Genomic DNA, 24334 nt, shown 5'->3' on the forward strand with positions numbered 1-24334 from the left:
GAAAACAAACCCAAGTGCAACCCAATCATGGGATGCTCTTAGAAAAAGCTATGGTCACATGGCAAACTCAAGGATATTGGTTTCCAACCTGCATGGGTAAAAAGTTCTGGCCATGGCTTCAGTGAATAGGGTGTGCTTGCCAGGGGGTCTCCCTTAAGACAGGATAAGTGACCACTTACCTAGCACATGGCTCTCTCAGAACTTCTCTGGGGGCTTGGTACAGTTCTCCTTTCTGCTTGTAATATATAATCCAGACATGCCTTGCAACTGCCATCCCTCAAAAGGGCAATTGTTATACATCCTTCTACAGGGAGAGAGAGCCAATGAGTACTCTGCTCAAAGCCTGTGTCCTCAGCACTGTTGATATCCTTTTTTTCTAGAGAGCCTGAAAAATTTGGGGGCAAACTTCCACCAGCAGGTTGAACAATGACCATGTAGTCCTCTGCTCAAGTTATAGCCAGCAATAGAGGAAGAAAAGGGTTAGAAAAAGGGAAGAACCAAAGAGTGGGAGAGGGAGCAAACAAGAGAGGAAGAAAGACACCCTAGAGATAGACTCTGCTACCTGCAACAGCCCAAGGCCATTCAATGGTGCCCTTGCCATAGCCTGCCACACTGTGAACTCTAGTGGACACCAGCCCAGTAATTTCGAGGAGATGTTTGGAAAATTGGCAGCCACTGCTTTTGAGATTTGGGATGGTCCTTAGCAAACCTCCCTTAAAACTGTTCCAAGACCCAAAAGATTAAAAGTATTCAGACAAATATTAGTACATGAATGTCCATCACAGCACCATTCACAATCGCCAAAGATAAGAACAACCTAGATATCCATTAACAGATGAATGGATAAAGAAAATGTGAGCAGCCATGCAATGGTATATTAAGCCATAAAAAGAAATGAAGTACTGAAAATCCTACAACCTGGATGAATCTTGAGAACTTTAGACTAAATTAAAGAAGCCAGACACAAAAGACTATATAGGATATGATTTCATTCATAAAAAATATCTGGAATAGGTAAATCCAGACAGACAGAAAGCAGGTTGGTGGTTTTCAGGGGCTGGAAAAAGTGGGGAATGGCGAATAACTGCTTAATGGGTACAGTTTTCTTTTGGGGTGATGAAAGTGTTCTGGAACTAGACAGAGATGGTGCTTGCACAGCACTGTGAATGCACTACAGGGTAACAAAATATCCACTTTAGAATGGTTAATTTTATGCTATGTGAATTTCACCTCAATAAAAAAATTATACCCAGAAGATTTACTCTTGAGCTCATTTCCCTAATTTAGTTTTACTTTACCCTGGTAAAGAGTTTTATGATAAATCTTTAACTAGCTATAGTCACAAGCATACCCGGGTTCTTGCCAAAGAGGAAATCATATTTGTGTTTTATGTCACCTTCTTAGATTTGGTACTCATTAGCAAACGTCACTCACTTACTCTATTCCAAAGACAGGAAGAAGAAAAGAAGGGGTCGAATGTCAGTTTCAGTACTTTCATCATGTGACTAGTCACTTAACATGCACATGGCTGAAGGTCATTGCAAGGGCAGACTGCAGTGAGACTTCAGTCTGGAAAGGGTCTTTTATTTTGTAAATTAACATTATTTTATTATACTTCAGTTTTAAATAGGTAAAAATACATAGTGAAAAAAATTTGTTTTTCATAGAATAAAATCATTTTCTTTCCCTCCTTGTCTCCCAGCCTCCCAGTTTGCTCTCTCTCTGCCTGGAGGCAACTACTAATAGTGATTTCTCAAATATCCTTCTATGGACAATCTGTATGAGTATTCAGTTATAGGTATACACAGTAGTCCTTTTGGACAGCTAAATTTTTGCTGCTGCTTAAAAATTAAAGTTAAACTGGAAATGACTGCTGTGCCAACCATTAAAATTCTAGTTTTACCAATAAGTTGTTAGAAGGTGTGGGCCTTATTTTGTAAGGTAAGACACATACATACTACATAACAAAATGCCATTAACTTTCCACCCACTGAAAGCATCTTTCAGTTAATCTCTTAGTTGTACCCATTCCTTATAAAGCAGGAACTTTTGTTCCTTTCTTGCAATGGAGATAACCCAGGCTAAGGTTAAGTGAAAAGATGTATCACTCTGGAATCTTTATATCTTTAATTGTTATATATTTCAGCCTGAAAAAATCTGAATGTTAATACTCTTCTTTGCAACATAACTTGTCTCTCTGCAACAAACCTCTGGCTGCAATGGAAATTCCAAACTCTCTCAACACCTCATCCCATACCTAGTAGAACAACACTGAAACTGCCACACCAGGTTAGAACCCTGCCCCACCAGACCAGGGGCTGGTACCCTAAATGCCTAGAGAGGTGTAGCTGCACTCCAAGGTCACACTCAAAGTTGGGAGAGACATTCCCTGACACCTCTAACTTTTCTTATAAACTTGTGATTCTGTCATCAACACATTTATTTGAAACAATAAATAACTGCTTCCCTTTTATTAAATAAGGGAAAATGCTTCAAAGTGAGATGAGAAAATAAGTGAGTTTAAACATGCCAATACACGTTACTTCTCATGTACTCAAACTGTACACACTGTGCGATTTTACAAATCCACAAAAGGTGTCTTCATTCAAGTAGCAGTCAGACCTCACCATCTGGACCTGGAAGCTGAGATTTGCTCCCTCAAAGGCTCTCCAGGGATGGCATCAATTCTCTCGCTAAATGAACATTTGTGTGCTTACTATGTACACAGTGTTATTCATAAGAACTAAAAAAATACAGTCCTTCGCATTCAGTAGCTCATAGTCTGGTGGGAGAGAGAAATATACCCAGAGCTAACATAGCTATATGGTAATAAGAAGCATACTAGAAATGCAAAGCACATATTTGGCCCAGCACATCTGAGCCAGCCCTGTTGCCCAGGGGCCCCAGCAAATTCAAGGCTTTCAGCCCTTTGCGTGACACTCAGAAGAATAAATGAGTTTTGAAAGGATGACACGTGAATAAAACACTATGAGAAGAATTTATGTAAAATTGTAAATGTCGATAGCATTTACAGCAATATCCAGAAGAATTTTCACAAAAATATTAGTAGAGGTGATCTCTTGGTGATGGAATTCGAGGTGACTTTTATCTCCCTCTTTGTAACTTTCTGTAATATGAGTATTGTTTTACAATGAACACTTAAAACCATTTGAAAAGAGGAGATTGTAATTAGCCCTGTTTAGAGACAGAGAAGGCTTTGATTTAATTTCCAGAATGTTTATTCAGGACTTCATGTGCTAGGCCTTGTATAAAAGAGAAAGACAACAGGGTCCTTACAGTCAACGAGTTCATTTTCTTGGTAGTGGAGGTGGGCACACATGTGAACAATTAAAATACAACTGGTTATGTGCCAATGTTGATTTCTTAACAGGGACAAATCTATCACAATAATGTTACATATTAACTGTGCAGTAAAGAATTTAGCTGGTGCTTAGAACAGTGTCTGGAATATAGTAGATGCTCGATGAAATGTTTGTTGAATGAATGAATGGCATCCTGTGTCTTGCTTTAATATGATCCTTTCATTCACCTTCATCTTTTCTCATAGCCATTTCTTGTAATGACAATCAAAGGTCTTCCCAAACCCGATCCTGGACCCAAAAGCATTGATTTTGCAATCCATTGTCACCATCACCACCTTAATCCTTCTACAACATTATTTTCATCTGGTCATCCTCTAGGCTAAAAACTATCCTCTGGAGTTCCATATTACCAAACCCCTCAAGGCCTCCCTAGACCTAGCTCATGGCTCTGTCTTTCCAATTTCACTTCTCAGGACACAGGACAACAAAGCCTTTGTTCTGGTTGGGTTTCCCTTGTACTGCGTTTTACAAATACTTCTCCACATTTAGACTGTCCTTCTAGGCAGTATCTCATTTAACCCTCATAACAACCCTTTTAAGTATCTATTTTCCAATTTATAGATGAGAGCACTGGGGTTCTGAGGCTTCAAATAGCTTGCCCAAGGCCACATGGTTAGGAAGAGGTCAAAGCCAGGCATTCTGAAATGGACAGCCCACACTCTTAACCATCGCTGCACCCTTTTCTTTCTTTCCTTTCTGATTCTGAATATCTCTAGACTCAAGTTCTGGTCTCACAACTTCCTTAAAGAATAATGGTAACACATCTATGTGCTTACTATGTGTCATGAACCTTCTTAGGCACTTATATTAATCTCAACAACCCAATGAGAAAGAAACCACTATTGTTTCCTATTTTAGAGGCAAAGTGACAGAGGCACAGACAGATTGAGTTCTCATAGCCACACAGCCTGTAAGTGATAGAGCTGGGATTTGAAGCAGTCAACAACATGTAGATAACCCATTCATTTTCACAGGGCCCTGCCAAATCTCCTCTGCCATTTTATCCTGCAGGAAGACTGTGTCTAAAGAAGGAGGGGCAGATCTGTTTTTTTGGAGACATGGCCAGAAAACACATCACTGTGAGTCAAACTCCAACAATCCATGGGCGCTATGTGTGGATGCATTCCTTCCGTCATCAATTTATATACTGGTGGAAAGTGCCAAAAGAGCAGATAAAGGCGGCTGTCATGAACAGCACAGTGAAAAAAACAGTCACAGAAAGTGTGGACTCTCTTCCACAAAAATTCCAAAATCAATGTGTGAACAGTAAGTTATTGTTTTATAAATACGTGACATTTTAATATATGTACTTGTTTAATCCTACAAGGTAGATACCTGTTACCATCCCATTTTACAGATGAGAAAGTGGAGGATGGAAAGGTAAAGAGACTGTTAGTAAGAAAAGAGCCAGGACCTGACCCCAGGCAGTCAGAAGCCAGGTACAATCCTCACCTCTCCACTCAGCAGACGATTCCCACTCAACCTGCAAACAGTTCTTTGAGAACATAAAGATAAAAGAAAATGATCTTGCAACTATTAAAAGCTATTGCACCAAATAGGAAGGTGAAATAATTGAAAATGTCTTCCTCTCCTTTGAAAACATGCCCGTGACTCCTTACCTGAAATGGTTTAAATTCAGTCCAACTAGCACATTTGCCCCGATGTCTGTAGGAGTTTCAACTGCAGTTGGAATAATGATGATGCTGTACATAGTGGAGGGAAAGACACAAAGATGGGCTTGCATGTATTTGTGTGTGGGTGTTCATCATGTCAATCCGCCAAACCCACACGCAGTCAGACATTAGTCAGACACCCTTTGAAATGGAAAGTGCCCACTCCTGATCAGGTGCCTGAAATAGACAGGAGCTGCGTAGGAAAAACCTGACTCCCTACGCTCTGGGTTGCCACACACAGACTTCCCCCGCACACTGCTCCTTAACCCGTGGGAATCCAGTCCCTCAGTTACTGCAAATACATGAAGACTGAAGTGGAATTAAGCTTTACAAGATTGTACTTAAACTTCTGGTCGAGTAAAAAAAAATGCTATGTCCAGAAGACATTAAAGTATGAATCAGCTAGTGAAACAGTTTAATTAATATTCATCACAACCCTGTGAGGTAGGTTTTACTACTATCTCCATTTTATATAATGCTTATTGCTTATTAAATTGGAATTGCATTAGACTGGATGCAGCAATAGCTTTAACTAATTCAGGGCAATAATCTTTTATTGAAGTAGTTGGTGTCTATGAATAATCTCCTGATGGTTTCCATTCACTAAACCTTGACACAACAGGGAGGCAAGTGTGGCACGGAGAAAGTGCACAGCCCTATGAGTCAGGACACTTGGATGATCTGCAGACATCAGGTCACCCCTCCAAGGCTCGGCACTCCCGTCTTTGAAAACCAGAGAGTGATATGATACCTACACGTTGTAAAATAAATATCGGGGCCGGGAGCGTGGCATCTGGAGCCAGACTGCCTGGGTTTGGATCACAGCTCTGCTCCTTAATGTCTGTGTGACCTCTATAGTCCTTTGTTTCTTCATCTGTGAAAACAGGATATTAGTACCAACCTATAGGGTTGTTATGAGGATTAGATGAGTTAATAATGAAAAATATTGACACAGTGCCTGATACATAGGAAGTTCTGTGTGAGTGCTTGATGAAGAAAATAAAACAGATAAAGGTTAGAAGAATTACTACAAGGAGGAAGGAAGCACCAAGCACAGTATTCCAATGGGAGTTCTTCCTAAATCAGAACAATACAAGCATGGCAGCCACTGAGCTGCTGAAATAGAAATGCTGTGTCTTTATTCAGTCAGCATGAACAGAGACTATTTTGTGCAAATTTTCATTGCCTTGTCCATTTATTGTCTGCTTTTATCCCTGTCACACTGTCTCCACCTCCTATTCAGTGTTGGTGGGAAACCAGCCACAGAATGTGAAATAAAACTGGGGTTGAGAAGAGCAAACTCCTTTCCGAATAGAATATCTCAAACGAGAAAGAGGACCTCGGCTCTCTGATATATTTCACTGATTCTGTGAATGTTATCAATGAAGTTTCACACTAAAAAAAAGGTCATTTTCTGTTTCTATTTAGGAAGATTTGCCAAGTTAAACAACTCATTTATTTTATTAAAATAGAAATTAAAGTCATACCAGGATAGTTTTAAAGTATAAGGCAATTCTTAAAGGATTACGAATAACAACCAGGTGTTTTCTAATTATGCTCCAGTGAACTTCAGAAACTTGCCAAAAATTCCCATTGCTCTAGTATTTGTGTGCCTGCCCAGTTTGGATATTTTGCATGTGTGCATCCATATATAAGTGCTCTCTTTTACACAGACACCCACATGCTCCATAAATGCCATTTGAGTACTTATCTAAACAGACGAGTACTTGTTAAAAATAAAAATGTTCTGACCAAAGTAGTTGCACAGAAATGGAACTTCATCCAATGGAATCAAAGAAGAAAATATGACTTGGCTCAACAATTTGCACATAAGCAATAACTGTTAAATCTAGTATTTAAAATGCAATAAATTTGAGTTTGGTTGTTTTTTACATCAATTTTACATGCATAACATAAAAATGGGAATTACAGATAAAGCAAAAAAAAAAATTAATAAAGATTAGAATAACCATTTTCGTAGAGCTGTAAATGGGAAACAGGTTCCCAAATCACATGGTAATTGAGGAATGAAAGCCTTTAAAAACACCCTGCTTCTATTTCTTAAGCCAAACAATGAAGATTATTAGATGAAGCAAAAAAGAGAACCAAAACCAGGAGTCAAAAGACCTGCATCTGATCCTACATTATCATTGGACATATGACCTTTAGTACACCCACAGCCTCAATTTCCCCACCTATCCAAAAAGATCGTTGGAACAAAGGACTTTACAAAAATGGAAAGCCATTCTTTTTTTTTTTTTTTTTTTTTTTTTGGTTAAAGAAAAAGATGACCGGTAAGGGTATCTTAACCCTTGACGTGGTGTTGTCAGCACCACACTCTCCTAAGTGAGCCACGGGCAGGCCCATGGAAAGCCACTCTTATTATAGGCTTTATTGACGTGATCCTCTGCCACAGCTGTCATCATATCCTGGGACTCATAAAATCCCCTTTTTCTTAACTGGACTGAAGAATTCCTCCAAGGTTTTTGGTAACATACTTTAGAAGCAATCCCTCCCAAACAATGGGGTGACTATTCCCACCTGAGGTTACCTCCCCAGCAACCTGGGGCTAATTGTATCTTTTTGTGCTTGGGGCAGGGTAATAAGAACAGTGAAGGACTTGAAACCCTACTAGGGGTTGAGAGTTGTACCTTGCTTTCTAGTTGTTGTCCTATGCAGGCTATTATTTATCAGTAGTTCATATAAATTCACATGCTACAGATCTGATAACAAGCGCTAAATAAGATGCACTAACGTGTATTTCCTTTTTTCATCCCAGTGGTCAAAATCCAATTCCTATGCAAATGCTTTGGCTAGAACATTCTTATTTTTAATAGGTATAAGGCTTCTACTTTAATAGAAAGATTTGGAATCACTGTTATAAATTACACCAAATTCCTCTAGAACAGAAGTGCCTTACCTCATTCTTATGCATTAAGACTCACTTGAGGGCTTAAAGAAGTTTATTTCAGATCTCCCAAGGATTGGCAAAATCCATAGAAACCAAAGCAAACCACTCACTAGTCCACTTCCTAACATCCCAGGAAACAGATGCTTTTTTAGTGCCCAGAGTTCAGAATTCATTGACCTAAAAGTTGTTAACTGACCTACCCAATGTTATTTACTAGAAGAAATGATGCAACTGGCCACTGTTTTTATTTTGGAGGAAGTTGGTTCTCTGGATGCCCACAGATCAGACAAGACCTTGTCATACATAACTATTAATCCCCTGATGTACAGACAGTTTGTTCCCACACTTTCCTCAAATCTCTCTTTAAGTATCATCTTTTGAGAGAAGTCTTCTCTGACTGCCCCATATAAATGCAGTCCCTTTACTCTGCTTTAATTTTCTTCCTACTTTAATTTTATTCACATATTAGATATTTTTGTGAATGCGTTTCTTGTCCATCTGCTCTCACTAGAAAGTAAGCTTCCTGAGGATGGGGAGGTTGCTTTGCTCATGGGTATATCTCCAGTGTGAGGAATGATGCACATTGCAGGTGCTCAGCAAATTATCTGTCAATGAATAAATGCCAGGAGCCCTCCAGGTGGATAAAGATTATTAATATTATTTAAGGGTGAGCAGAAGCCCCCGCATTTGCACTGTAAGTGCAGTGGAGAAAGCTATTTTAACACAGCAAGATGTCAATCACATCACCACCAAATGTGCTGACATCTCAAACATCATGACAAGAGATGGGCATTTCTACTGTAAAATTTTATAATTCTTTTCCTTTCATTGACTGTCAAAATGAACAGTTTGATGACCAACTCTATTTATGTCTTTTTGAAATAATGGAGATGACTTTCATTGCATGGGTCTTAGTGACAGCTTCACCAAGCATCACATTACAACTGAAAATGCCTTAGATAAAACTACACTTTTTAAAATTTATTTTTAAATTAAATTTAATTTTTTTAAACTACTTTTAAAAAAACATTTCATTTTGTATATACAACATGATATTGTTATAAGATACATACGTAGTAAAATAGTTAATTTATTGGAACTAAACATATCCATCATCTCACATAGTTACTCATTTCTCCCCCCTGTGGCAAGAACAGCTATAATCTACTCAGCAAAAATTCTGAATAAAGAACACCTGTTAACTATAGTCCTCACCTCTCCTACATTAGGTCTTTCAACTTGTTCATCCTGCATATCTGCTACTTTGTATCCTTTGACATACATCTAACATTTCCTCCCCACCCTGACCCCAACCTTGGTAACCACAGGTTTATTCTCTCTATATTTGACCCCCTCTTTTTTTGTTAGATTTCACATGTAAGTGAGATATGTAAATTTTTCTTCCTGTGTCTGGCTTCTTTCACTTAGCATCATGTTCTCCAGGTCAATTCATATTGTAGCAAATGGCACGATCTCTTTTTTTTTTTAAGGCTGAATAATATTCCATTGTACATACAAGTATACTTCAAAAAATTCATGGAAAAATAGATTTTAAAAGATAATAAATCCTTTGATGAACTTTTTGAGGTACCCTCATATATACCACAGTTTCTTTATCCATTCGTCCATTGATGGACACCTAAGTTGTTTCCATATCTTGGCTATTGTGAATAACGCTGCTGTGAACATGGAGTGGAGATATCTTTACAAGGTAGTGATTTCCTTTCCTTTTGATACATACCCAGAAGAGGGATTGCTGGACCCTATGGTAGTTCTATTTTTAATTTTTTTTTTTTTTTTTTTTTTTTTTTTTTTAGGAGCCTTCACGCTATTTCCCATAATGGCTGCACCAATTTACATTCCCACCAACAGTGCACAAGTGTTCCCTTTTCTTCACATCCCTCCCTTACACTTGTTATCTCTGTCTAGTTTTTTTTGATAACTATCTTAACAGGCGTGAGACAGGAGATTATAGTGGTTTTGATTTGCATTTCCCTGGTGACTAGTGATCGTGAGTACCTTTCCATGTACCTGTTGGCCATTTTTACGTCACCTCTGGAGAAATGTCTATTCAAACAGATAAGGCTACTCTTATCTCCAGCTAACAGGGTTTCTCAAAAAGGAAGGCACCTGCCTGAGCTACTTTTGAACCACAAATGGATCATGTCAATGGATCACCGGGGCACTTACTGCTGGAGCAGGTGGCTTCCTTAGGGCTGGACGACATCGGCTGTGCACAGAGTTGACAAAGGCAGTCTCTTCCATTGAATGTGACTCGGTCTCCGGGTGGAAACGGGCGCCTGAAGACAGGAAGACATTGCCCTCAAGGTTATTCTAGCAATTTCACTCCTTTTCCTTACTCCTTTGCTTGCTGCCCTCTGGTGCAAATTTACTTCTTGGAAAAGCCCCAGTTAAAATGTCTGAAATGTAGTCAGAACCAAGCCAGCCAGCTGGATATAGTCCAAACAAACAATTGTGCCTCATTTTGAGAAGAAAAGAGAATACACTGTTTCTATGGGCAGTTGGATAGCAAAATGGAATGATTTACCCTCCACGTATAAGTGGAGGGATGTTCCCACAAGTCACCTAGTCGGCACACAGACCAGTAAAACACAAGTCACCTAGCATGGCACACGGAACAGTAAATTTCCAAATGGAAAATCCTTCATGAAGGAATCATTTAAATGCCATGAGTTCCAACTGAAGCTCACGGCCCCTCCCCAAGAGGACTGGTTACAGGTCAAGCATTAACTCTTTCAGTTTCCTGGGACTGTGCCTAGAGCTCTGTGATAATTATGCTGAATTAGACTTTGTCCTGGACATCTGCATGGGTGAACTGAATGTTTCACAGTGCTGGAGACCCAGTTCTTTATAAGCTGGGAGAAACAGTTTAAGAATTAGTATTAGCTTCTTTTCAGAAAGATGATCTCCCTTTACATGAGGCATTCATCAATCACAGCACAGTTTTCAAAAATAGTGCCTTTTGCATATAAATTAACAGTTTCTTCAAGTTTACTAGGCAGACAGCCTTAAAAAAAGTCATTAATTAATAGACATATGACGGTTTCCATGACTGCTTACTTGTAATTGGCCAATTTTCCAATAATCTTCATCAACATGAGTTTTCAAATGTGTGATGCTGTTAGGAAATGTGAAACTCACAAGCCAAACATCACAAATCTGAGTCAGAAGCAATTACTTAGGAACAAGTTCAAGCTTCTTGACATTAGTTTTACTTTCACAGCTGCAATCTCTCCTTTAAATCACCTCTTGGTTGCCTAACAGTTGGTAATTACCTGTAATGAACACACAGGTAAATCTGGGCTTAAAACAACTCCACAAATGTGCTTGGTTCAAGTCCTCAAGGAGAATTTTAAGTTTCTACACTCCAAAATTTAACAAGTCATGAGGAGAGGTGGTGTCCTATCTGCTCGTGGTGCTGTGTTACTTTCCTTTGTACAGAAAAGGCCCTGAGAAGTTAAGTGACTTGCCCGGATTGACGAGCTAGACAAGGCCGCAGACGGGTGCAAATGGCATCCACCAATTCAGAGCTTGCTCTCTCTCTAATAAACAAAATCACACTCTGGTGGATGCCAGTGGGCCCACTGATTCATAAGCATTAATTAAAACTGAACAAGCCTCAAATCTTTTCTGTAAGGAGGGTGTCAAGGGGTTAAGGGCCCATCAACACAACAAGCACAGGTTCTTTTGCCTCCGATCAGGCCAGAACCCACGTGAGGCAAGCAACCCACCTGGGGCACACTTAGGGAAGCTCTCATTCTCTGGCACTGACCCTGTACTTGCATGACCCTGAGAATGATCCCCTCTTTACATTCTCACCTTAGGTGCCATGCTTGCCCCACCCTGTCCGGGCCCTGCTTCTAATCCAAGCTTATGTTTTTAGACCCGAATCTCAGACAGACCCTCTAAGGGACAAGCCAGAGTCTAGCTCTCTGTGGGGACAGACCTTCTGAACCTTGAGTTTTCTTATTTTGTAAATGACCCTTTTCAGAACTTTCCTCTCTCCCTATGTCCTCTGTCCATACAGGTTCACTCCCTTCTGTTATTTGTATGCATGTTTGTAATAAAAAGAGAACAGGATTTAGAGTCAGTAAAAATCTTAGCTTTCCACATTAACGTGGGAGAGTCCCTTAAATGCTGAGACTCGGAGTCACTCATAAGCAGGGATATTAATTCCTGGTTGACTTCACAGAACTGCTAAGAGACTTAAATTAAATTCTACATAAACGCAACTTGTAAACTAAAGGAGGCCCCAAATCATGTAGAACTATCATTACGCAGCGGCAGCACTCTAGTAGCAATTTAGAGCACCTCTTTCCTGGCTCAAACATCCAAGGACAGGGCTATACTGTTAGTAAATGTCTGTCCATCATTATATCAACTTTAAAACAATGATCTCTTAGGGTCAGGAACAGAGGGGTTCTCAGAGTTTACCTGGACCGGGGCCTTCCCACCTGGCTTAGTAACATCATACTTGGGAACCCTCCAGAAACTACTAAATCAGCATGTGGGTTTGTGGGTGGAAACAGGCCAGAAGTGGATACTTTTGGAGATCCATCCACACACCCCCTCCCTGCCAGGAGATTCCAGTAATCAGCCAAGCTTGGGGAATCATGCTCATCAACTCCACAGTCTCTCATTTTACAGCTGAGGCAAATGCCTTGGAAAGGAATTTATATAGGTCTCAACTCAGCCCAGGAAGCAGGACTAAGACTTGAGTCTCCTCCATGTCAGCCCAGGACTCTTACCCAGGCTGAGTGCTATAGCCTGAAAAGGCAGAAGTCAGGATGGAACTTTGCTTTTGGTTAAATACAGAAAAATGTTCATCTCATTAATCCAGAATTTTTTTAAATTATGATTTTTTACAAAATGTAATTGAGAAATGAGCTAATAGCTATAAAATTTATTTAAATAATTTTTTAATGAATATTTCATCTGTCTTATTATGATTTATCTGTTAGCATTACCTTGTTAATTACACACAAAAATTAAATCTACCCTTCTATAGTTTATACCTCTCTGGTTTGGAAACACGAAATGCTGAAAAACAAAATAAAACACCTCCTCTGAACAGCAGTTTTGAGAAAGGCATGGCAAAACAGAGGACCACTCAAAGAGGCGCGGGGTTGCCTAATTAAAACTGATCAATAAAGTAGCTTACCCTTGCTGGTGAGTCTCCTAGTTACAGGAATCAAACCCGTTTTAAGTTTTATAATATGTAGTCCTCAAAACACAACAACAATGAAAACATCACATTTTCCCACTCACACTTCATGGTTTCCTTCTTCTCTCTGACCATTTTGACAAAGCTGTTTTGTGTAGTTAAGATTTAGCCTTGGCAGATAATAAATACCTAGAGAGCAAGGTTGGCAACTTTTCCCCTAAAAGAACAGATTGTAAATTTTTTTGTAGGCTTTGCAGACCATACTGTCTCTCGCAACTACTAAACTTTGCCACTGAAGCTCAAAAGCAGCCATAGACAGTGTGAAAACAAATGGGCGTGGCTGTGTTCCAATAAACTTTATTTGCATAACAGGTACTGGGTCTAATCTGGCTCATGGACCATGTTTGCCAACATCTGCTATAGAATAAATAGGCTATTTAAAAAGATGCATAAGCACGCACGCACACACACACGCACGCATAAAAACTTATACTTCCAAATCAGCTTAATCCTTCTAAGCAGTGTGCCATTTTCCCCGGTGTTTTCATTGCTCAAAATGTTTTCAGACCGAGACAGAGCTGCTTTCAGGCCACTCACAATCAGTCATGTTATTTTGTAGAGGACACGATGTATAAAGTTTTCCAACTAAATTACTTTTTCACTAAGACTGAAAATACAGTCAGAAGAGAAATAAACCTAAGGATACATCAGAAAAAGAATATTTTAAGACTAAGTACCATTCAAGACAAAAGGTGAATATCCCAAGCTTGAACAGCTGCAACCAGCATTTCTCTACTGTAGGAAGGTAATCACTTACTTGCAGATAGTACAGGCAAAGCAGTTGGGATGGTAGGTCTTGCCCAGAGCAGTTACCACCTCGCCCTCCACGAACTCCCCACAGCCATGGCAGCGGGTCCCATACATCCGCTGGTAGTCCAGGGTGCAGAGATATTCCCCGTTCTTTATGAAGAAGCCCCCTTGGGCCAGGTCACAGCCACACACTGTAGAAAGACAAGTTCACATCTGTTCATCATCTGCCAAGCTGCTGGGCAGCATTGCCTTGTACTGAATGCTGGTCGCTTACTCTGTGATCTCAATGGTTTGGGGCTAGGGGAGGGGATTGGTACAAAGAGCTATTTATTATTGGGCTCTGATTTCTTTCTTGCCTCCTTCCCCCTGGGAGCTATGCAATATCTCATACAAGTAAAATCCCTTGGCTAGTTCTCAATGGCTTTTGTGGTATACCTTAGGTTCAGAAGTAATCAAACAGCCTCTGACTCAAAGATACCCTTGGTTCAGACTGTCTCAATGTGAACAAAGGTGTCCCTGGCAGAGCTATTTAGGAAAGGTGCCCACTCCTTGCCCACACAACTGCTTGGTTTGGGCCAAGATTGTTACTGAGGTGACTAATAAATTCCCACTATACCGAAAGCAGTAGCTGAAATTTCCAGTAGCTATTTTTTCACACTCTGGAAATACTTTCCCATAGCTATGAAAAATTCAGATGTTTAATTTTCTTTTTGTGCAGTAAATAGGATAAGCCAATTACTTATATATTAGAGACAGAGATAAAAATGAACAGGCAAAAGAGAAAGAAAAAGGGATGTGTCCAAGATAAAACTGTCATTACAACCTCAGTACACACAAAAGAGGACACTGTTGTGTCTGGATTTTGACATCCCTTTCAAAATTGAGCAGCTGTAGATTATGCAGATGATGCTAACAGGCCGGTTCTGGAGTGCCAGAGGCTTGGGCCTGGTCTACATGTTCAGACAAGACCAGAGAATGTTGCTTTGCTTCCCAGAGATTTGTCACTCCTTTTCCCCTGGGTGACAGAGCCGCCAAAGATTAATCAAAGCCCATCTCTTCTGAGCAGTGAGAAACCCTCAAAAAGGGGTTAATCTTCTGGAACCCTCAAGAGTGAGGCATTCCTTCCATTTGGGAAATTAACCAAGAACTGAGGTTCTCTTCCTGCTTTTGTTCTCCAGACCAGGAAGTTACAGGAAGAGAACACAGGTGGGGTTTTTGCTAAGAACAGTTTAACAAGTTTAACAGTAGAAGCAGGTTACATTCAGTAAGGTGACATTGTATAATGCAATTTGCAACAAAAACTTGATTTTTGCAAACATTCTCTTCTTACAGCAATTTCCCAGTATCTTTAAATATCAATCAGTAACCTGTCTTTGAGCCAGCAACCTTGCCGTGTTACAACTCTTTATTTTACAACAGGGACTATAGCCTGGGGAAAATTTCCTGTCCTTTGCAAGGTCAATATTTGAAACTGCAAGGCTTTGGAAAACCAGGCCCTGTGAAGTACATTTGCTCTATGCATACTTTACAAGAGAAGGTCACCACATCTTATTCACAAATAAAGCCTTAAGCTGTCCCCAAGAGAAAAGAAAGTCACTGCCAAGTGACTGGGAAGCAACTGGCCAAAGCTGGAAATCTCTAACCTTCACCTCTCTATTCCCAAGGTCAGGTGACTCCTACACAGCTAGGTGGGTACAAGTTGAGTTCAATCACTAAATTGCTCTCCTAGGGACCTACTGAAACACTTCCAGGTTCCTCTGATTAGTTTCCCTGGCTCATTAATGCACCTAATGCTGAGCACAGTAAGATTCTGACTCAAGTAACTATGCCCCACCTTCAGTTAGTACCCTTTCCTAATAGCAAGCTACTAAAGATAATCCAAGGTTACATGGAACCCACAAACAAGTTCCAGTGTGGATTCTCAGTCTTTGTTTACATCAACACTCCACAGCTATGACCTTCTTTGCAATGGACAATTAAGTAACCCAAGTCCGTCATGCCTGGAACTGACCACCCTATAAATACTACCATGATCATATCATCTGGAAAGCAGCTCATGCACCACCCGCTGCCTCCTCTAACCTGCCAGCGTCACCTTCTGCCCTCACTGTTCTCACACCTGCTTCTTCCTCACCAAATGGGTCCTACAAGTCAAGGGTATCCAAGTCTCGACTAGCCTTGTTCTGATTGCAAATTCCTCAGCAACAATAAATTCCCGGCAGGTCACAGAACACCTCAGAGAGTTTTCTTCAATATCTTTCTATGTACCTATCTTATCTTCCTACAGGATGAGTTCTTCATGGGTAAGAGTCTTCATCTTAACTTCTTTTGATTTTTATTTAAGAACCTAATGGTATCTGATATAATACAGGAACATAATTTTTGAATTAAATTGTATCTTGCCTCAAACTTGGCAAGTTCCTGCAATTTCAGTGACATCAGCAGTTCTGATGACTCAGTTCCTCTTTCAAACTTAGGTGTTTCTCAAAGCCATGAGATGTGACAAAATAATGCATTTGGACTACTAGTGTAAAGTAAGGCAAATCATAACTAAAGACAACATGTTTCATTATTTTAGTTATTATTTTAGTTATACTAAGTTTCCATTTATGTTGTCAGAGCTAGGGCTCAGACCCTCCAAATCCATTGTACAGACTGGGTCACCAGACCCCTCACATGCCAGGCTGGATCACCAGACCCCTCACACACAGGTCCATGCTAGGTAATTAGGAAAGATTCCAGGAGCTGTTGGCAGATAACATGAGCTCAGTCCTCAGCTTCCTCAGCAGCAGCAGCTTACAGGTTCGGTAGCTTATAGGTCCAGCAGTGGCCTTGCAGAGGGTCCCGGGGACACTAGCAGCAGCAGCCTCCAGCAGCAATAGTGGCCTCCCCATGCTTGGCAAGATTCTGAACATCTGAGGGGCCCTGACCATTTTTCCTATATTTTCCCAACAACCAGTAACTCCCTTTATTCTCTCCTTCAATGACCTGGGCTGGTTTGAAAATTTACAAAATTTATTCTAAAAAGATCTGGTGGCAATAGGGTAATCTTTACGGCCACACAAATTGTTGAGACAGTTTCAGAGATAATTCTAAACATACTAGAAATTCTTTGTTTACTGCTTCTTAGGGTACCTCTGGGCACCCTTTCTGATTCACATGGCTTTTGTGAAATTAACACATCCTCTCCTTTATTAATAAAGTCCTAGTTTTTAGTCAACTAGCAAAGCCTTAAGAAAATGATTTCATGACACTATTGAGAGATGCCAAATTACGATGGAACTGTGCCCTATTGTGATTTGATTTGGCTTTTCCCTTAAATTCAAAGCAGTGCTCAAGGTGGCTTACCTAACTGTGCCATTATTTCCGGTGGTTTATACAACAAGGAAACTAGTGTTTGAAGAGACTCACAGAAGCAGGAGCCCTTGAAGGCATACAAAACAAGCAGTGAGAAGCAAAGTCAATGCTGCTCGACATACTTCACATTTTACGTTTCGTAAGAATGGACTGGTAACAATCTCGGCTCCTTCCCTCTTTTCCTCCCACCCCTCAGCCCCCCAGTCTCCTTGGTCAAACTCCTAAATATGGGTAACTCCAAAAAATCCTTCCTTGATAACATAAGGCCTCCCTGGGAGCAGATCTCATCCACTCTCTTAACTTCAACTGTGACTTTATGCAAAGGATTCTCAGTGACCTCTCCCTGTAACGTCTTCCACAGCTTTGGACCCTGAGTGGTAGCTGCCTGCGGCACAGCCAGCATGCCTTTCTCAAAGCCAGCATTTACAAAACAGACGCTATCCGATCCTTCTCTGCCCTCCCCCCTAAAACCTTCTGCTCTCCTTCTATCACTTCTCTCAATAAAACAGCAGTAACAAACATTCTTTCACTCATACCAACATTTTCAAATGGGCACTAAGTCCACTCCAATCCCATCCTCTTGCCCTCTCACTCTCACTGCTCACATCCTGGCCCCCAGCATCACTCTCCTGGAGCAAAACGATTTGTTATAACAGTGTTTGTACTGGCAAAAAAAAAAAAAAAAAAATCCTGAAAACCACCTAATTTCCATCAGCAGAGCAATAGCTGAATGAATTATGGTATATCTAACCTATGGGGCTGGTATTAAAAAGAATGGACTGGATCAATATCTACATCCCAGAGGGCTCTCTGTGATGTATCATTAAGTGAAAAGGACAGATGTCAGAGTAAAGGATTTTAATAATCCTATTTTTAGAAAAGTCTACTTATGTTTTTATGAACAAGGAAAAGTGAGTTAACACAGAGGGTTATTAAATTAGTTCTCTCAGGAGGATGAAGAATTATTAACTCTTTCTTCATATACCTATGTGTCAGCTCGTTTTTTAATTTTATTCTTAATTGTGGAAAAATACACAGAACATAAAATCTACCATTTTAATCACTTTACACGTACAGTTCAGTAGCACCGGGCACATTCACACTGCTGTGCAACTATCACCACCACCCCTCCACAGAACACTTTTCATCTTGCAAAACTGAAACTCGGAACCTGTTCAACAAGAAGACCCCACTCCCTTCTCTCTCCAGCCCCCGACAACCTCCATTCTACTTTCTGTCTCCATGAATTTGACTACTCTAGGCATCTCATATAAATGGAAGCCCAACTTTAAAGATAATAAGATGTTAAGAAAAATTATCCAAAATTGTAAACAAGTAAAGAGAGGAAAGAATGTTCTATCACTGTCATACTTGGAGCTTTGTTTAACAGCTCACACAGGGTTATTTCATTATCTGGGAGGACTGGGTCTGTGTTTGACAAGCTCTTTACTGTTGATTAAAGGCCCAGACTTTGGAAGTCAGTGTTAACTTTCAAGGGCTGGCCCGTGGCTCACTCGGGAGAGTGCGGTGCTGATAACACCAAGGCCACAGGTTTGGATCCCTATATAGGGATGGCCGGTTAGCTCACTTGGGAGAGCATGGTGCTGACATGACCAAGTCCAGGGTTAAGATTCCCTTGCCAGTCATCTTTAAAAAAAAAAAAAAAAAATTAACTTTCAGATTCTTGTCCAGTAGAGATGCACATGATTTCTGTCTGGTTTTAGCATCCTGCTGAACCACTAGTCACTTTTCTAAGACAGCCATCTCATTCCAACAGCCTTTCTTGAGTGCCTTTGCAACCTGTTCCTTAGTTCTCCTTTGAGCCAGCTTGACCATCCCTCTGGTTCCCTCATTAATGAGGTGAATAAATCCTATATTTGTATGAGTTAATACTTAACTTTTTGAATTACACTTTGACAAAGGCCTTACTCTCTTTATTTATTATAGAAACATAGTTGATCACCCATATCTATCAGGCATTACTTTTTTTTGAACCAAAAATATTGAAAGGTGAACATTTGAAAACTTTTTTAAGACCTTTGGTCTGTTTTATAAGAACAGCTTAGCAAATACTCAACTGATGGCACAAAATAACACTTTTCATCTAAATGATCACGAAACCTCAATTGCTGAGGTCAAGCTTCAGTAGGACATATTTAGATTTTTACCTTTGGGTGCTCCATTTGACTTTGCTTTAGTTGAAAGTGAACATATGCCCAGGGAAAAGCATAGATTCCTTTCATAAAAAAATAGGGCTGCCAGTGAAAGGATTAATTTCTTTCTCCTTGATGATCAATTATTTAAAACATTCTCCACTCAAGGCCCTGCTGCATCTCCGACCTGCTTTGCCATCACTAACATCTGGCTACAAATAGCCCTGTGCCTTGTTGATATCACAACCTTGAATTCATTCTCTGCAAAGCACTGAATTCAGTCATCTACTAGAGTTCAGTAGGAATATGTTTATCCAAGAAATTCTATATAAAAGTTGTGAAATTAGTAACAGGCATATTTTAAAATCTTAAATCTTAAAAATAAAAAAATTAACAGGAACTGCCCACGTTGTAAAAATGCCATGGAACAGGAGGAGGACAAAGCATGGAAGCGTCAACAAGGGTGAAAACAGAACAGTATTTTAGTGGCATGAACAGGGCTGCAGTAGCAGCTATTTCTTCAACCTTCTAAAAACAGCAGTTACATGTTACATTCCAACCAATTCATTTCAGTAACATTCCATCTGCCTGACAACTAGTTCATATTGCCAAACATTAAGAGAATGGGTAATACTGCCCAACAGTAGGTTTGTGAATAAAATGCAAAAGACATTTCCTTCATCCTCAACAGCAGACAGAACATCTTGCTGTGATGTTGCTGTCATCTGGGCTTGAATCAATCCACACCAGTAAGAGAGTGGAGGGCAAGTTAAGAACATGATCCATATTTTCAATTTAGTTTTGAGCAACACAAGAATTTTCCCTGGGGGGTCAGCAGCCTTAGGTGGGTCCTTTCTTCTCTTTTCTAGGGCAGGCGAGGTTGTTTGCCTTTCTGCCACCTGGTCAACCATCACAGTGCACGAGGCACCCTGCTGAACTTGCCCCAGGACGTGGAGGCCTGGGAGCTGGGTTACACTTCCCTCATTTCCGGTGATAAGAGCCATGTGCTTCTTTACCCTTGGTCAATGCCATGTGCTTGAGCTGGGGGTGGGGTAGACACAGGGTGCAGAACTCCAAACACTCCATCCCGGAATTTGCAGTGCGAATACCAAATACTTCCCCCATCCTCTACGCCAGCTACATTTTACAAGAATTTTATCTCATTCAAGATGTTATTCTATTCATTTCCTCCAACCCTCTCTTCAGAGAGAAAACAAAGGTAGACTCTGCTACACAGTGTTTTCCCAAGCCACCAAAAAGTCCATTATGGTGTGGGGGCTGAGTTAAGCCATTTTTGCTCTGAAACCCAGAGCAGTGTGTTTGAAAATACCATACACTGTATAGCCCAGAGCTCAAAATAGCTGAACAGAGACTCAACAGTAATGTGAAGGGCAGCTTCCCATCAGAAATAACTTTTGCTAGTGCACTCTCTTGGAAGCAAACACTAAGCCTCAAAAAAACATATTTTAATTGTTTTTTACATTAATTTCTAAATGCACATCAAAATCGATGATCATTTCCGAGAAGGCAGTTACAAGCTCAGATGGTTAAATGGACCCCCAAAGCAAGGCATTTGAGGGTTTCTATTTAATTAAGAGTTCAAGTTTACAATAATAAGTAAAGAGCCTCGGTTGGAAGGAAATCATTTCAAAACCTCTATTTATTGATAAAATATTTGACTACACAGCAAGCTTATTTTTAATGCTTGTTATGGAGCTTCATGTGCAAGCAAACTAATTATAATATTTATTATAGTATTTATAGTTATATTATAATATTAATTATAATATAATTACAGCTCAAGAAACAAAGATATCACTCAGAATAGTATCTCATTCAATTCTCCATTTTTTGTATTTTTTGCCTTCTAAGATTTTTCTAACACAAAAACAAGTATTAAAGTCTTCCACCATAGCACGGTTTACTTTAATATCAGGTATTGGGGCTGAAATTGTGCACAAGAAAGAAATGAATGGCTGGCTGTGCTTAACAGGACCGATCTTGCTTACCCCGGGGAGTTATATCTCATACTGGGCCACATATTTGAATTTTGGGCCCGTGGGTAAATGTTATTGAAGTCCATATTCTCTCTTATCCTTTTCCCCTTTTCATTCTCCAGAAAGAGCTGGGTCACATAGATTTGCCTTTTATGAACTCTGGGCACAAGGAGATAGCCTCAGCAATAGTTATGGATGTGCCTATAAACTCACCCTATAGAATACAGATAAAGGCACAGACGTGTCACCATTTTTACCAGCACCACAGGCAGCAGTTAGCATGGGGTCTATTAACCGCCCTCATGGGCTCTTTTCCTCTAGTTTCTCCCCTGCCCAATCAACCTCCCTTGCACACCTCCTCCAAATCAATACGATAGGAATGACACTTACCCAGAAGCTCTCCCGCTCCACTCTGCCAAGTGCTCTGACCATATGAGACTCACACATCTCAACATCTGACTCTTCCCAAACACCAGCGCTTTACCCCAAACTGATTCTCCTGAGCACCCCACTGATATTCCTCCCACCTTCTGACCCCTCAGGTTCACCCTCCTGCTGGAGCTGACAGCCTCCACCAGTCCCCCAGGCTCCACATATCCTTGGGACTCAAAATAATGACCAACATTTGGCCTTTCATATGCCCCCCTGGAATACTCTATATACTGCCACTGTGATTGTCTCCTCATCTCTCCTGTGAGCTTACTGGAGGCAAAGACCACTTCTCACGCTCTTTTGTGTTTTCCACAGTAGAGAGATGGGAAATTACTGTCCCTTTCCCCCTTTTTCATATTGCTTTAAACCAGGCCGGTGTCTGGACCCTGTGGTGGAAGTCAAGATCCTTTGACACAGCATAAAATAAAGGGCATTTCGGCATGACTTGGAGCCAGTAATCTCAACCTTGCTCCTGAGAGTACCTAAGTGACACCAAGAGAGTGGTGCCCAGCTAGTCACTCCCCACCTCCCAACTTCTCTGTCTTCTGAACTTTCTTAGCAATTGCGATTGACCACAACTCGACAACTCGAGAGACCATTTCAACGCACATGTGCTATGTATAGAGTCCGACCATGCTCTACTTTGTGCTTAGAAACACCAAGAAGGCCCTGATTATAGAGAATGATAAGACTATGACTGGTTAAGTGTTCCATGATTTAAGGCGGAAGAGAAGAAACCAGAATGGGATGACAGGGTCACGACAGGAATAATGAAAGGGCTGAGAAAGCACACTTAAAAATAGTAGATGGGACTAGACCAGAGAAAAAGAGGTCAGGGTAACAATGGTCTTTAAGTGCCTTGTGGGTTGTTTTAAGGAAATCAATGATCAGCTCTTTTCCATCTAAGAAGGACAAAATGGGAAAAGGTTTGTTTTATGTGTACCAAGAAACGTAGGTGTGATGAGCTTACAGTTTAACCATAAAGGTGACCATGAACAAGAGCAGGTGCCTGAAGGAGGCTGTTTGGTATCTCTGGTTAGGAAATATTTATGATGGAATAAATGGCCTTTCTAGCCAGGAAAGCCAGAACACTTATGCTTGGAGATATGGACAATGTGATGATGTTATTTACTAGGTCAAATCACAGGGATTACATTGTGATGAAAAGAACATCAAATTCACCTTTTTTTTTTTTTTTTTTTTTTTTTTGTCTTTTTCGTGACCAGCACTCAGCCAGTGAGCACACCGGCCATTCCTATATAGGATCCGAACCCGCGGCGGTAGCGTCGCTGCGCTCCCAGTGCCACACTCTCCCGAGTGCGCCACAGGCTCAGCCCTCAAATTCACCATTTTAACCACTTTCCAAAACTCCATTTCAGAAATGAGATATAAATAGTTCTTATATAAATTAGACAATTACAATTTTACTTTAGAAAACTTATCTAAACATAGAAAACCTTTAATCTGTAAATTCAACCCCCCATCAATTTTCATCCATTTTACTCCATAAATATCTGTGTACTTTATAAGTTCACACATTCTACAAGGAATGATCCTAACCTGGTACACATCTTACCCTGAGATGGCAAAAATCAAAGTGTTATTGGAGCCTGGATGTTTTTCTCAAGCTCTTTCACAGACCGTAATCTTTAATAAGGACTAATTCTTGAAAAATATACTCCAACTCATTGGCATTAGATGTTGTAATCTGAATTTTCTAATTCTTATTAGATAAACATTTAAAAAATAATTTTGATGTTCCTGGGCTCTCTTGGTGGACTGAACACTATAGATAAGAGGAGCAAGGGATTTTTAAAAGCTATCCAAAGCTATCTAACACACAATTAAGTCACAATGCTTGGGCCGGCCCCGTGGCTCACTCAGGAGAGTGTGGTGCTGATAACACCAAGGCCGTGGGTTTGGATCCCATATAGGGATGGCCAGTTAGCTCACTTGGGAGAGCGTGGTGCTGACAGCACCAAGTCAAGGGTTAAGATCCCTTTACTGGTCCTCTTTTAAAAAAAAAAAGAGTCACACTGCTAAGCAGCAACAGTCTCTGTTAAAACATAATCCTATATGAGGATTTCTGCCAATGCTATCCTGAGAGAAGAGCTTATGTAATCTAATTCTTAAATTTTCCACAGACACCCAGTGTTCTTAAGTCTCTTTAAAATAATGTGGCTATAAATAACATATAAAACTAGTTCTAGTTTTGAAAAGCAATAAAGTTGCTATAATGAATATTTAAAGTGCTATCTTCTCAACAACAATAGGAACATCACAGTTCCACTCATTTCTAGTAGAAAGTTTGCTTGTTCAAATTAAGGTCAGTGTCAACTCTAGCCATACCTCTGTCCTCACCAGCCACTGCCGAGAACAAGGCAGCCCCTACACCTGACCACACCTAGCATGTTCCCCCCTTCTAGTCCTGGG

General features: G+C 40.3%; 1 protein-coding gene across 1 annotated transcript in view; it reads right to left on the reverse strand.

The window, feature by feature from the left end:
• The window catches only part of ABLIM1 (actin binding LIM protein 1), a 177114-nt gene that overhangs the window by 117345 nt on the left and 35435 nt on the right, over nt 1-24334 (reverse strand). The window contains exons 3-4 of the mRNA XM_063101647.1: nt 13970-14153; nt 10158-10267 (exon numbers count right to left, since the gene is read on the reverse strand). Coding sequence (XP_062957717.1) covers nt 10158-10267; nt 13970-14153 — 294 coding nt within the window. The remainder of the gene's footprint in view (nt 1-10157; nt 10268-13969; nt 14154-24334) is intronic.

Source organism: Cynocephalus volans, chromosome 7 (genome assembly GCF_027409185.1).
Source record: "Cynocephalus volans isolate mCynVol1 chromosome 7, mCynVol1.pri, whole genome shotgun sequence".
NCBI lineage: Eukaryota > Metazoa > Chordata > Mammalia > Dermoptera > Cynocephalidae > Cynocephalus > Cynocephalus volans.